This window comes from Anser cygnoides, unplaced genomic scaffold, assembly GCF_040182565.1.
Source record: "Anser cygnoides isolate HZ-2024a breed goose unplaced genomic scaffold, Taihu_goose_T2T_genome scaffold_43_1, whole genome shotgun sequence".
Classification (NCBI taxonomy): domain Eukaryota; kingdom Metazoa; phylum Chordata; class Aves; order Anseriformes; family Anatidae; genus Anser; species Anser cygnoides.
In genome coordinates, this window is record NW_027103067.1 from 871275 (window position 1) to 886626 (window position 15352).

Genomic DNA, 15352 nt, shown 5'->3' on the forward strand with positions numbered 1-15352 from the left:
AGCCCCATGATGCAGATCCCCAGGATCCCTCCCAGCCCCATTATGGGGATTCCCTGGATCCCTCCCAACCTCGTTATGGGGATCCCCTCGATCCCTTCCAGCCCAATTATGGAGATCCCTCGGATCCCCCCAGCCCCATTATGGGGATCCCCTTGATCCTCCCAGTCCCATTATGGAGATCCCGTGGATCCCTCCTCGATCCCCCAGGATCCCCCCACACTCCCCCGGGACCCCCAGACCCCCCAGACCCCTCCCAGCCCCATTATGAAGACCCCCTAGATCCCTCCTTGGATCCCCAAGGATCCCCCTCCCCCAGGCCCTTCCGGAGACCCCTGGATCCCTCCTGGATCCCCCCAGACTCCCGGGACCCCCGGACCCCCCCAGCCCCTTCCAGAGCCCCCTGGATCCCTCCTGGATCCCCAAGGATCTCCCCTGGGACCCCAGACCCCCCCCAGCCCCTTCCAGAACCCCCCTGGATCCCTCCTGGATCCCCCAGGATCCCCCCCCACCCCCCACTCACCCCCCCCGCCTCCGCCAGCAGCAGGACCAGGGGCTGCAGGGCGGGGGCCGCGGCCGAGCGTCGCCGCAGGGACCCCCGGGCGCCGGGGGGCAACGGGCGCGGGGGGCCCCGGGCCCCCGGGCCCTCAGCAGCTCCCGCAGGCACTCGGCCGCCGCCGCCGGGGCCCCCCGCGCCCCCCCGCCGCCCTCCTCTTGCAGCAGCAGGGCCACGAAGGCGGCGACCCCCCCCCCCGCCGCCCCCGTGGCTACCAGGACGGTGGCGGTGGCCAGCAGCAGCAGGGCCCGGGGGGGAGGCGGCGGCGGCGGCGGTGGCTGGGGGGGCGCGGCGGGGGCAGCGCCAGAAGGGCCAGCAGGGCCCCCCCACCGCCTCGCCCCCCGGGGCCCCCGCAGAGCTCCCGGGGGAACTCCAGCAGCAGCAGCAACGCCTCCACCTGCGGGGGGGGGTCGGGGGGTCACGGGGGGGGAGATAACGGGGGGGGGGGGACGCAGGGGACTCCCTTGGGGTCCCATGCTGTCACCCCCCCCCGTGCCACCACCCACTCTGGGGACACGGCTGTCACCCCCGGACCCCCAGTGTCACCCCCCCGGGGGATGCAGCTGCCGTGTCCCCCCCCACCCTGGGGGACACAGGGAGCTGGGGGGGGGGGCAACTGGGGGCAAGGGGAGGCCAAGGGGGGGGGCAAGGGTGGGAGGGGCTAAGTGGGGGAACCCAGGTGGGGGGGGGGCACCAGGTGGGGGGGACCCAGGTAGGGGGAGGGACAAGGAGGGGGGAACCCAAGGGGGGGTAAGGGGGGAAGACAATGGGGGAGGGGGGCAAGGGGGGATCAGGTGGGGGGGGCAAGGTGGGGGGAGGGAAAAGGGAGGGACAAAGTGGGGGGAGGACCCAGGTGGGGGGGGGGAACCCAGGGGGAGGGGCACAAGGTGGGGGAGACCCAGGTGGGAGGGGACAAGGGGGGGGGGGGTGATGACAAAGTGGGGGGGGGGCAAAGTAGGGGGGGGGGACACAAGTGTGGGGGGGCAAGGTGGGGGGGGACCCAGGTGGGGGGGGGGGGGAGACAAGGGGGAAGGGTCAAGAGGGGGGACAAGGCGGGGGGGGAACCCAGGTGGGGGGGGTCCCGGGGGGGGGGACAAGAGGGAGGGGACAAGAGGGGGGGACAAGGTGGGGGGGGGTCCCGGGGGGGGGACAAGAGGGGGGGACAAGGTGGGGGGGAACCCGGGGGGGGCGGAACCCAGGGGGGCGGAACCCAAGTGTGGGCGGAACCCGGGTGTGCGGCACGCGTTGCCGGGGGGGACACCCAAGTGTGAGGGACCCGCTCCCGTGGGGGGACCCATTTCCTGACGGACACATCGACGGGGCCTGGAGGGAGGGGGGGGGGAACCCGGTTGCCGGGGAAGGAGGGGGGGAGGGGGAGGGCTTCCCGTTGCCATGGAAACCGTCGTCGGGCGCACCTGGTGACGTAGCGCGGGGCGGGGCCGGCGCAGGGCGCGCAGCGCGGGGGGGTCGCGGCCGCCGGGGGGGTCAGGGCCGCCGCCAGCTGCGCCCAGGGCCCCGCCATGGCGGAGGCGCCGCGGGGCACGCCGGGATACCGGGAGGGGCGGGGGTGGGGGGGGGGGGGGGGGGGGGTGCTGCCGCGGGGCACGCCGGGATGCGGGAGGACCTCGGCGGGCAAGCTCCGCCCCCAAGCCGCGGGGGGTGACGTCACGCGCCGCGTGGCCCCGCCCTCCTGTGGACCCTATAGAGCCTATAGAGCCCCCTATAGGCCCTATAGAGCCCCTATGGACCCTATAGAGCCCCCTGTGGACCCTATAGAGCCCCCTATAGGCCCTATAGAGCCCCCTATGGACCCTATAGAGCCCCCTGTGGGCCTTATAGAACCCCCATAGACCCTATAGAGCCCCCCATTGCCCCCACAGCCCCCTGTGGACCCTATAGAGCCCCCATAGACCCCATAGAGCCCCCTATAGACCCCGCAGCCCACTATAGACCCCCATAGCTCCCCTATAGACCCCATAGCTCCCCTATAGACCCCACAGCCCCCTATAGACCCCATAGCCCCCCCATAGAACCCACAGTTGTCCTATAGACCCCCACAGCCCCTCCATAGACCCCACAGCCCCCTATAGACCCCACAACTCCCCCGTAGACCCTGTAGCCCCCCTATAGACCCCATACTCCCCCTACAGTCCCCTTAGAGCTCCTATAGACCCTATATGTCTCCCCTATAGCCCCATAAGTCTCCCCTATAGTTCCCCTATAACCCCATATGTCTCCCCTGTAGCCCCATATGGCTCCCCTATAGCCCCATATGGCACCCCCATAGCCCCCCTATAACCCATATGTCTCCCCTATAGCCCCATATGGCTCCCCTATAGCCCCATATGGCACCCCTATAGCCCCCTATAGCCCATATGTCTCCCTTATAGCCCCATATGGCTCCCCTATAGCCCCATATGGCTCCCCTATAGCCCCCCTATAGCCCATATGTCTCCCCTATAGCCCCATAAGGCTCCCCTATAGCCCCCCTATAGCCCATATGTCTCCCCTAAAGCCCCATAAGGCTCCCCTATAGCCCCCCTATAGCCCATATGTCTCCCCTAAAGCCCCATATGGCACCCCTATAGCCCCCTATAGCCCATATGTCTCCCCTAAAGCCCCCTATGGCACCCTATAGCCCCCCTATAGCCCCATATGGCTCCCCTATAGCCCCCTATAGCCCCATATGGCTCCCCTATAGCCCCATATGGCTCCCCTATGGGCCCCTATAGCCCCATGTAGCTCCCCTATAGCTCCCCTATAGGCCCCTATAGCCCCATATGTCTCCCCTATAGGCCCTATTCCCCCCCCCCAGCTCCCTCAAAGACCCCCACAGCCCCTGGGGGTCCCCAGGGGTGACGTGGGGTACCGGGGGTGACACCGGGTGCAGGGGTGACACCGGGTACCAGGGGTGACACCGGTGCAGGTACCAGGGGTGACACCGGGTACCAGGGGCGACACCGAGTACCGGGGGGTGACACCGGGTGCTGGGGGTGGCTGGGCCCCGTCCCGGTGCCGGTGCCGGGCGCGGTGCGGGTGACTCAGGGCCGGCCAGGCCGGTTCCCCCGCGTCCCCCCCCCCCGGCCCCCCCCGGGCCAGCGGGGCCGGAAGGGCGGGAGGGGACGGCCGGGTCCCCGCGGGTGACACCGCCCTGGCTGGGGGCACCGGGCCACCCCGCGAGGCCGCACGTACCTGGGGGGGGCAGGGGGGGGGGAAACAGGGACATAAGGGGATGGGGGGGGGGTGTCCCCAAACCCCGCTGTCCCCGTGACCCCCCCCCATCCCCACGTCCCCCGGTGTCCCCACGTCCCCGTATCGCCCCGTATTGGCCCCGTGTCCCTCTGTCGCCGTCACCCCCTGTGTCCCCATTACTGTCCCCATGCCCCCCCCACGTCCCTATGTCCCCCCCATGTTCCCCCCATCCCCCATATCCCCCCATCCCCCTCCCCAAGTCCCCCCAATGTCCCCCCAATGTCCCCCCATGTCCCCCCACACCCCAAGTCCCCCCCAATGCCCCCCCATACCCCATGTCCCCCATATCCCCCATGTCCCCCCCAGTCCTTGTGTCCCCACCATGTCCCCCCATGTCCCCCCATACCCCATGTCCCCTCAATGTCCCCCCCATGTCCCCCCATACCCCATGTCCCCCAATGTCCCCCCAATGTCCCCCATGTCCCCCCCATACCCCTATCCCCCCATCCTCCAAGTCCCCTCCCAATGTCCCCCCATGCCCCCCCCTTGTCCCCCCCATGCCCCCCGAATGCCCCCATATCCCAACTCCCCCCCAAATATCCCCCATACCCCATGTCCCCCCCGGTGTCCCCGCCAGTCCTCGTGTCCCCACCATGTCCCCCCATGTCCACCCCCCCACCCCCCCGCCACCACCCCGCTGTCCCCGTGTCCCCTCGCGTCCCCGGGGGCCGGGGCGGGGGCTCCCCGTTATTTCCCAACGCGGCGCCCGCCCGACCGGCTCCCGACGCCGGCCCGGCCCGACCGGTAACACCGGTCGCAGGTGACACCTCCCGGGGCGGGCCCGCGACGGGCGGCGCTCAGCCGGCACCGCGCGCCCGGCACCGCACAGCCGCCACCGGCCGCCCGGCGATGCACAGCCGCCAGCCCCGCCAGCAACCGGCGGCACGCAACCGGCGGCACGCGACCGGTAGAGTACAACCGGCGCTGACCGTTGGAGAGCAGCTGGCGTTGGACGACTGGCGTTGAGCAACCGGCAACGACCGGCGGCGCGCGGCGACTGGTGGAGTACAACCGGCACCGGCCGTCGGAGAACAGCCGGCACCAACCGGCGTTGGACAACCGGCAAAGACCGGCGGCACGCGACCGGTAGAGTACAACCGGCACCAACTGGTGGCACGCAACTGGTGGCACGCGACTGGTAGAGTACAACCAGCACCAACCGGCGGCACGCAACTGGCATCAACCGGCGGCACGCAACCGGTAGAGTACAACCAACACCGACCGTTGGAGTACAACCGGCACTAACCATCGGCGCACAACCGGTGGCACGCAGCTGGAAGAGTACAACCGGCGGCACGCAACTGGCATCAACCGGCGGCACAGAAGCAGCGGCACGGAACCGGTGGAGTACAACCGGCCCCGACCATCGGCGCACAACCGGCACTGACCATTGGAGTACAACCGGCACCGACCGCCAGAGCACAACCGGTGGCACGCAACCAGTAGCGTGCAACTGGCACCGACCATCGGAGCACAACCGGCACCAACCGGCATTGCACACAACCGGCGGCGCACAACCGGCGGCACGCAACCGGCGCCAACCGGCGGCGCACAACCGGTAGCGTACAACTGGTACCAAGGATCAGAGCACAACCGGCGGCACGCAACCGGCGCCAACCATCGGCGCACAACCGGCACCGACCGTCGGCGCGCAACCGGCACAGGGCTCGACCGGCGGCAGCGCGTGGCTCGGCGGTGGTGACCGGCGGCCGGTGACGGTGACGCCGCCGGGCGCTGGTAGTGGGACGGTGCCGGGACACAGGGCTGGGTGGCGGCGGCGGCGAAGCTCGCCGGCTCCCGGTGGTGCCGGATCCAGGATCGGGCGCTGGGATCTGGGGCGGGGATCTGGTGCTGAAGCCGACCCGGGGGATCCCAGATCTGGCACCGAAGCTGACCGGGGACCTGGGATCTGGTGCTGAAACCGACTGGGGGATCCGGGATCTGGCACCGAAGCCGAGCGGGGACCTGGGATCTGGTGGTGGAATTGGCCGACCGCGAGTGATCTGGGACCGAAAGTGACCAAGGGCCTGGGATCCACTGCTGGAACCGTCTGGCGAATCTGAAATACAGTGCCGAAACTGACCGAGGATCCGGGATCTACAGCTGACACTGACCAGAAACCTGGGATCTACCACTGGGACCGACCAGGGATCTGGGATCTATAGCTGAGAAGTGACCGGGGATCGGGGATCTACTGCTGAAACAACAGGGATCTGGTGCAGAAACCGACCAAATACTTGGGATCTGGGGCCGAAACTGACAAAGGATCTGGGATCTGGTGCTGAAACTGGCCGGGGAGCTGGGATCTTCCACCGAAAGTGACCAGGGATCTGGGATCCATTGCTGCAAGTGACCCGGTACCGGCGCCCCGGGACTGTGACTGCCTGGGGATCTGCGATCTGGTGCCGAAACCAAGCGGGGCTCCGGGCTCCGGCAGCGGCCGAGGGCTCCAGGGATCCGTCGGGGATCTGTCGGGGATCCGCCGGGGATCCGCCGGGGATCGGGCGCCCACCATGCCCCGCGCCTTCCTGGTGAAGAAGCCGTGCGTGGCCACGGCCAAGCGCAACTGGAGCGAGCTCCCGGACGAGCAGCGGGCAGAGATCTACGTCCCCAGTACGTGGGGGGGGGGGCCGGGGGGGGGGGCACACGCCGGGTGGGGGGGACCCAGGTGATGGGGGGGGGGGGTCAGGGTTGGCGGGGGGGGGGTGTGTCAGGTATTTTGGGGGGTCCCAGGTGTTTGGGGGAGGATTAGGGTTGGGGGGGGGGGTGTCAGGGTAGGGGGACCCAGTTAATGAGGGGGGGGGGCAGGTGTTTGGGAGGGGATTAGGGTTGGGGGGGGGACCCAGGTGATGAGGGGGCACCCAGGTGTTGGGGGGGGGGGGCAGGTTTGGGGGGGACCCAGGTGCTGGGGGGGGGACCCAGGTATTGGGGGGGGACCCAGGTATTGGGGGGGGGGGGGGGGTCAGGGCTGGGGGAGTGTCAGGGCTGGGGGGGACCCAGGTGATGGGGGGGATTAGGGTTTGGGGGGACCCAGTTGATGGGGTGGACCCAGGTGTTTGGGGGGGGGGGGGTTGGGGTTTGGGGGGGACCCAGGTATTGGGGGGGGGGAATCAAGGCTTGGGGGGGGAAATCCATGTGGGGGGGGGGGGGGATTAGGGTTGGGGGGGTCAAGGTTGGGGGGACACCCAGGTGATTGGGGAGGGGGAACCCAGGTGACCCAAGGGGGGGGGAGTGTGCAGGCTTTTTTTTTTGGGGGGGGCCCTTTTTGACCCTGCCCCCCGCCCCCGGCGCCAGGCCGTGATTAACCCCCTAATGACAGGCCCCGGGCACGGCCCCTCCCGGGTGGGGGCTGAAGCCACGCGGCCGCCGCCCACCCGTTCCCCCCCACCCCCACCCCCCCCGGGGGGGGGGGCCTTGGTGGATCTGGGGCAGCCCGATGGGTCCTGGGGGGGGGGCGTGGGGTACCGGGGCGATGGGGGGGGGCAGGACCCTGAGGGGGACATGGGGGGGCAGAAATGGGGTCCCCAGGCATTTGGGGGGGGGGGACATGGGGTCCCCAGACTCCGGGGGGGAGGGATATGGGGTCCCCAGACTCTTGGGGGGGGGCATGGGGTCCACAGGCATGTGGGGGGGGTGGGGGGTGATATGGGGTCCCCAGACTCCTGGGTCCTTTAGGGGACAGGGGACACGGGGGGGGGGCAATGGGGTCCCCAGGCATCTGGGGGGGGGGGGGATATGGGGTCCCCAGACTCCTCGGGGGGGGTGTTATGGGGTCTCCAGGTACCTGGGTCCTTTAGGGGACAGGGGACAGTGGGGGGGGGGGTTATGGGGTCCCCAGACTCCTGGGGGGGGGGGTTATGGGGTCTCCAGGCACCTGGGGGGGGGGATATGGAGTCTCCAGGCACCGGGGGGGGGGATATGGGGTCCCCCAAACACCTGGGTCCTTTAGGGGACAGGGGACAGTGGGGGGGTGGGGGGGTTATGGGGTCCCCAGACTCCTGGGGGGGGTTATGGGGTCCCCAGACTCCTGGGGGGGGGGTTATGGAGTCTCCAGGCACCGGGGGGGGATATGGGGTCCCCCAAACACCTGGGTCCTTTAGGGGACAGGGGACAAGGGGGGGGGCAATGGGGTCCCCAGGCATCTGGGGGGGGGGGGGTTATGGGGTCCCCAGACTCCTGGGGGGGGGATATGGGGTCCCCAGACTCCTGGGGGGGTGTTATGGGGTCTCCAGGTACCTGGGTCCTTTAGGGGACAGGGGACACGGGGGGTTATGGGGTCCCCAGGCACCTGGGGGGGGGGGCATGGGGTCCCCAGGCACCTGGAGGGGGTGATATGGGGTCCCCAGACTCCTGGGGGGGGGGCATGGGGTCCCCAGGCACCTGGGGGGGGTTATGGGGTCCCCAGGCACCTGGGGGGGGGGTTATGGGGTCCCCAGACTCCTGGGGGGGTTATGGGGTCCCCAGGCACCTGGGGGGGGATATGGGGTCCCCCAAACACCTGGGTCCTTTAGGGTATATGGGACACTTGGGTCCCTTGGGGGGGGAGGACAAGGGACACCCAGGGCCCTTGGGGGGGGTGTGGGGGGGGTTACACGAGGCCCGCCCGGACGCCTGGGTCCCAGCCAGGCCCGGGGGGGGGGGTGCGGGCGGGTGCTGGCGTCGCCCCCGGGCCCACGCGGGCGACACCCGCCGGAACCCCGTAATTTGGGGCGCCGCGGCCGGGCCGCCCCGACCGGTTGGGGGACCCCGGGAGAGCGGGGGCGGATGGGGGGGCCCGGCCTGCTGGGGTAAACGAGGGGGGGGACAGGCCCTGGATGGGGTTTGGGGGGTCAGGCTTGCTCAGGGGGTTCCCATTTTTTTTTTGGGGGGGGGGTGTCGATTGTAGGGTCGTAATTTATGGGGTTGCGATTAGGGGATCCCTAATTGGAGGGCCTATTTGTGGGAATCCCATTGGGGGGCTAATTGGGGGGGCTCCATTTGGGGGTCCTCATTCAGGGGAGCACATCTGGGGGGGTCCGTTAGGGTGTCCCTATGGGGGGGGGTCCCCATTTGGGGGTCCTGATCGGGAGGGTGCTGTTTGTGGGGGGTCCTAATTGGGGGGGGGGGGGGGCATTTGGGGCCCACATTTTGGGGGTCCCCATTTAGGGGTCTTCATTGAGGGCCCCCATTTGGAGTGCCCCTAAGAGGGTCCCCATTTAGGGGGTCTCCATTAGGGTGTCCCCATTGTGTGGGGGGGTCTCATTGGGGACCCCAATCACGGTGCCCACTTTGGGGTCCCCATTGTGGGGGGTCTCACTGGGGACCCCAATCAGGGTGCCCACTTAGGGGTCCCCTTTTTTGGGGAGTCTCATTGGAGACCCCAATCGGGGTACCCACTTTGGGGTCCCCATTGTGGGGGGTTCCCATATGTGGGGGTCCCCATTTGCAGGGTCTCACGGGGGACCCCACTCGGGGTGCCCACTTGGGGGTCCCCTTTTTGGGGGGGGGTGTCTCACTGGGGATCCCAATCGCGGTGCCCACTTAGGGGTCCCCTTTTGGGGAGTCTCATTGGGGACCCCAATCACGGTGCCCACTTGGGGGTCCCCTTTTGGGGGAGTCTCATTGGGGACCCCAATCGCGGTGCCCACTTTGGGGTCCCTATTGGGGGGTTCCCATATGTGGGGGTCCCCATTTGCAGGGTCTCACGGGGGACCCCAATCGGGGTGCCCACTTAGGGGTCCCCTTTTTGGGGGAGTCTCACTGGGGACCCCAAACGCGGTGCCCACTTTGGGGTCCCCATTTGGGGGGGGTGTCTAATTGGGGACCCCAATCGCGGTGCCCACTTTGGGGTCCCCATTTGGGGGGGTGTCTAATTGGGGACCCCAATCGGGGTGCCCACTTTGGGGGTCCCCTTTTTGGGGAGTCTCATTGGGGACCCCAATCAGGGGTGCCCACTTAGGGGTCCCCTTTTTTGGGGAGTCTCATTGGGGACCCCAATCGCAGTGCCCACTTTGGGGTCCCCATTTGGGGTGTCTAATTGGGGACCCCAATCGGGGTACCCACTTTCGGGTCCCCATTGGGGGGGTTCCCATATGTGGGGGTCCCCATTTGCAGGGTCTCATGGGGGACCCCAATCAGGGTGCCCACTTGGGGGTCCCCTTTTTGGGGGAGTCTCACTGGGGACCCCAAACGCGGTGCCCACTTTGGGGTCCCCATTGTGGGGGGTCTCACTGGGGACCCCAATCAGCGGTGCCCACTTTGGGGTCCCCATTTGGGGGGGTGTCTGATGGGGACCCCAATCAGTACCCACTTTGGGGTCCCCATTGGGGGGAGGTTCCCATATGTGGGGGTCCCCATTTGCAGGGTCTCACGGGGACCCCAATCGCGGTGCCCACTTTGGGGTCCCCATTTGGGGGGTGTCTAATTGGGGACCCCAATCGCGGTGCCCACTTGGGGGTCCCCATTTGGGGGGGTGTCTAATTGGGGACCCCAATCAGGTACCCACTTTGCGGTCCCCATTGGGGGAGGTTCCCATATGTGGGGGTCCCCATTTGCAGGGTCTCACTGGGGACCCCAATCGGGTGCCCACTTAGGGGTCCCCTTTTTTGGGGAGTCTCATTGGAGACCCCAATCGGGGTACCCACTTTGGGGTCCCCATTGTGGGGGGGTTCCCATATGTGGGGGTCCCCATTTGCAGGGTCTCACGGGGGACCCCAATCGGGGTGCCCACTTTGGGGTCCCCATTGGGGGGGGGGTTCCCATATGTGGGGGTCCCCATTTGCAGGGTCTCACCGGGGACCCCAATCACGGTGCCCACTTTGGGATCCCCATCAGGGGCTCCCCCATTCCGGGGTGCCCGTTTTGGTTGAGGGGGGGCCGTGTCGGGGGTTCAGGACCCCCCCCCGACTGATCTCCCCCCCCAGTCTGCCTGGGGGCTGCGCCCTACGCAGGGACCCCGAGCCGGCGGTGGCGGAGGCGCCCGCGTCCCCCGTGTCCCCCCTCGGACATGACGCTGCGGGGGGCCGGCTTTGGGCCAGCCCCGCTGCCCCCCACGCCCTCCCGCGCCCCCCACGGCTCCTTCCCTGCACCCCAAGGGAAAAGTAAGTTTATTTTTTTTTTTTTTTTTTGGGGGGGGGGTCCTGGAGCTGGGGGGGGGGAGGGAGGGGAGATCCCCAGAATGGGGGGTCCCAGGGGTGGGGGCTTTTAAGAATGGGGTCTCAGTAATGGGGGAGGTCACTGTAATTGGGGGGGGGGAGGTGGAACTGGGGGGTCTTCACGATTGGGGGTGGGCGTTGTGATGGGGGGGCTATAATTGGGGGTTCTCTATAATTGGGGTTTTTCTATAATTGGGGTTTCTATAATTGGGGTTTTTCTATAATTGGGGTTTTTCTATAATTGGGGTTTTTCTATAATTGGGGTTTTCTATGGCTGGGGGTTCTCTTTGATTGGGGGAGTTCGCAATTAATGGGGGATCTCCATGGCTGGGGGGGCTTCATAACTTGGGGGGGGGGCATAACTGGGGGATCCTCGTGATTTGGGGGCGGTCCTTGTGATGGGGGGGTGGGCTCGATAATTAGGGGTTCTCTATAATTGGGGGTTCTCTTTGATTGGGGGTTCTCTTTGATTGGGGAGTTCTCAATTACTGGGGGATCTCCATGACAGAGGGGGGTCCATAACTGGGGGGGAGGGGGGAGCTCCATAAATGGAGAGATCCTCATAATTAGGGGCACTCCGTAACTGGGGGGGTCTCCATGACCGGGGGCTTCATACCTGCCATACCTGGGGGGGGAATCTTCATGACCTGGGGGGGCTCTGTAATTGGGAGGATCTCCATGGTTGGAGGGGGTCCAGGTGATGGGGGGGGGGGTCTCCCATGCTCCCATGGGGGGGTCCCCTGATTGGGGGGTCCCCACGACAGCAGCTCCCTAAGAGGGGGTCCACACCCTGACCCCCCCCCTCCCTTTGTATTGCCAGGTGCCATCAGGTCCCGTCGGAGGCCCGGTCCCCACAGGCGTCCCCATCCCCGGAGGGGTCCCCGTCCCCGGGGGGTCCCCGGGGGGCGAGCTGTTCTCCTGCCCCGTGTGCCAGAAGAGCTTCGGGTTCCAGCGGATGCTGAACCGGCACCTGAAGTGCCACAGCGAGGTGAAGCGGCACCTCTGCCCCTACTGCGGCAAGGGCTTCAACGACACCTTCGACCTCAAGCGCCACGTCCGCACCCACACTGGTCAGCGGGACCCACGGATGGGGAAGGGAAGGGGATGGGGTGGGGTGGGGAAGGGGAGGGGATGGGGTGGGGAAGGGATGGGGAAGGGAAGGGGATGGGGAAGGGGATGGGGGAGGGAAGGGGATGGGGAAGGGAAGGTGATGGGGTGGGGAAGGGAAGGGAATGGGGTGGGGAAGGGGATGGGGTGGGGAAGATGGGGTGGGGAAGGGGATGGGGTGGGGAAGGGATGGGGTGGGGAAGGGGATGGGGAAGGGAAGGGGATGGGGTGGGGGAAGGGATGGGGTGGGGAAGAAGGGGATGGGGAAGGGGAAGGGGATGGGGTGGGGGAAGGGGATGGGGAAGGGAAGGGGGATGGGGATGGGGATGGGGTGGGGAAGGGATGGGGAAGGGAAGGGGATGGGGTGGGGAAGGGGAGGGGATGGGGAAGGGAAGGGGATGGGGTGGGGAAGGGGAGGGGATGGGGTGGGGAAGTGGATGGGGAGGGGAAGGGGATGGGGAAGGGAAGGGGATGGGGTGGGGAAGGGAAGGGGATGGGGTGGGGAAGGGGAGGGGATGGGGTGGGGGAAGTGGATGGGGAGGGGAAGGGGATGGGGAAGGGAAGGGGATGGGGAGGGGAAGGGGATGGGATGGGGTGGGGAAGGGAAGGGGATAGGGTGGGGAAGGGAAGGGAAGGGAAAGGGATGGGGTGGGGAAGGGGATGGGGGAAGGAAAGGGATGGGGAAGGGAAGGGGATGGGGTGGGGAAGGGGATGGGGAAGGGAAAGGGATGGGGTGGGGAAGGGGAAGGGAAGGGGATGGGGTGGGGAAGGGGATGGGGAAGGGAAAGGGGTCAGGGAAGGGGAAAGGGACAGGGAAAGGGGAAGGGGATGGGAAAAAGGAAGGAAATGAGGGAAGGGGCTTGGGATGGGAAGGGGATGGGGAAGGGGACAGGGAAGGGGATGGGGACAGGGAAAAGAACGGGGCAGGGGACGGGGAAGGGGACGGAGGTGGGGCGGGGATGGGGGAGAGAAGGGAACGGGGAAGGGGCTGGGGATGGCGACGGGGCTGGAGGTGGGATGGGGCTGGAGAAAGAGAACGGGATGGGGGAAGGAGCCGGGGCTGGGGACGCCCCCCTCACCCCTCGCCACCCCCTTTACCCCCCCTCCCCAACCCCAACCCCCAAAGGCGTGCGCCCCTACAAGTGCAGCCTGTGCGAGAAGGCCTTCACGCAGCGCTGCTCGCTCGAGTCCCACCTGAAGAAGATCCACGGCGTGGCCCAGCGCTATGCCTACAAGGAGCGGCGCGCCAAGCTCTCGTCTGCGAGGAGTGCGGGGGCACGGCCGACAGCCAGGACGCCCACCTGGCCCACCTGCGCCAGCGCCACCCCCACAGCCCCCTGCTCGCCAAGCTGGCCCGCAAAGCCGCCGCCGCCGCCGCCGCCGCCGCCGCCGCCCCCACCCCGCGGACCCCCCGCCGCCGTCCCCCCCCCCGCCTCCTGCCGCCCCCTAGGGCTGGGACGTGCCCCTTTGGGGGGTCAGGCCACGCCCCCTTTGGGGTCAGGCCACGCCCCCTTGGGATCAGGCCACGCCCCCTTTGGGATCAGGCCACGCCCCTTTGGGATCAGGCCACGCCCCCTTGGGACCAGGCCACGCCCACCGGGGAATTAACCCCACCCCCCATCGGGGCAGCAGCCCTGCTCCATCAGAGGCACCGGCCACGCCCCTTTAAAACACAGGCCACGCCCCCTTTAAAGCAATGACCACGCCCCCATTAAATCACAGGCCACGCCCCTTAAAAGCATTGACCACGCCCCCATTAAAGCACTGGCCACGCCCCTTTAGAGCACTGGCCACGCCCCTTTAAAGCTCAGGCCACGCCTCTTTAAAGCGCAGGCCACGCCCCTCTTAAAGCCCTGACCACGCCCTTTGATGCACTGGCCACGCCCATTCGGGACTAGGCCACGCCCCCTTGTTGAAGTAGCCCCGCCCCTTTGGGGTTAAGCCCCACCCCCTCCCCTTTGGGGGCCACAGCTCTGCTCCCTTAGAGGCACCGGCTGTGCCCCTTTAAGAGGCAGGCCCCGCCCCTTGGGGAACAGGCCACGCCCCCTCTGGGCACTGGCTCCACCCCCTACCGCGCACAAGCCACGCCCCCTTTGGGACTCCCCCCAATGAACATCAGGCACCTGCCTCCTGCAATAGGCCCCGCCCCCGCCGCTTGGCCCCGCCCCCTCCCCAGACCCCGCCCCTCGGGCAGGCCCCGCCCCCGGGCACACGCCACGCCCCCGGGCTGGCCCCGCCCCCAGCTGCCCCCCCCCCCCCCCCCATGGCGCTGTGGGCAGGGGAGGAGGGAGCGTCCATAAAGCTCGATGCGTTCACCTATAGGCTCCTGTGCTCATCTATAGGGGCCTGCGCCCATCTATAGGGTCCTGTGCTCGCCTATAGGGGCCTGCACCCATCTATAGGGTCCTGCGATCACCTATAGGGCCCTGTGCTCATCTATAGGGGCCTGCGCCCATCTATAGGGTCCTGTGCTCGCCTATAGGGGCCTGCACCCATCTATAGGGTCCTGCGATCACCTATAGGGCCCTGTGCTCACCTATAGGGTCCTGTGTTCACCTATAGGGTTCTGTGCTCACCCTATAGGCTCCTATGTTAATCTATAGGGTCCTGTGTTCATCTATAGGGCCCTGTGCTCACCTATAGGGTCCTGTGCTCACCTATAGGGCCCTGTGCTCACCTATAGGGTCCTGTGCTCATCTATAGGGTCCTGCGATCACCTATAGGCTCCTGTGTTCACCTATAGGGTCCTGTGCCCATCTATAGGGTCCTGTATTCACCTATAGGGTCCTGTGCTCATCTATAGGGTCCTGTGTTCACCTATAGGGTCCTGTGCTCATCTATAGGGCCCTGTGCTCACCTATAGGGTCCTGTGCTCATCTATAGGGTCCTGCGATCACCTATAGGCTCCTGTGTTCACCTATAGGGTCCTGTGCCCATCTATAGGGTCCTGTATTCACCTATAGGGTCCTGTGCCCATCTATAGGGCCCTGTGCTCACCTATAGGGTCCTGTGCTCATCTACAGGGTCCTGTGCTCATCTATAGGGTCCTGCGATCACCTATAGGGTCCTGTGCTCAATCTATAGGCTCCTGTGCTCACCTATAGGGTCCTGTGCCCACCTATAGGGTCCTGTATTCACCTATAGGGTCCTGTGCTCATCTATAGGCTCCTGTGCTCACCTATAGGGTCCTGTGCCCATCTATAGGGTCCTGTATTCACCTATAGGGTCCTGTGTTCACCTATAGGGCCCTGTGTTCATCTATAGGGCCCTGTGTTAACCTATAGGGTCCTGTGCTCACCTATAGGGT

At 67.1% G+C, this 15352-nt stretch overlaps 1 protein-coding gene across 1 annotated transcript; it reads left to right on the forward strand.

Annotated features, from left to right (window-relative positions):
* Positions 1 to 4433: 4433 nt before the first annotated feature.
* LOC136789278 (putative transcription factor Ovo-like 1) lies at positions 4434 to 14251 on the forward strand. The gene is given in 6 exon segments (XM_066989316.1): positions 4434 to 6422; positions 10708 to 10793; positions 10835 to 10884; positions 11759 to 12008; positions 13172 to 13297; positions 13300 to 14251. Coding segments are annotated over 6 exon segments (1062 nt in total). The 5' UTR covers positions 4434 to 6318; the 3' UTR covers positions 13746 to 14251.
* The last annotated feature ends 1101 nt before the right edge of the window (positions 14252 to 15352 follow it).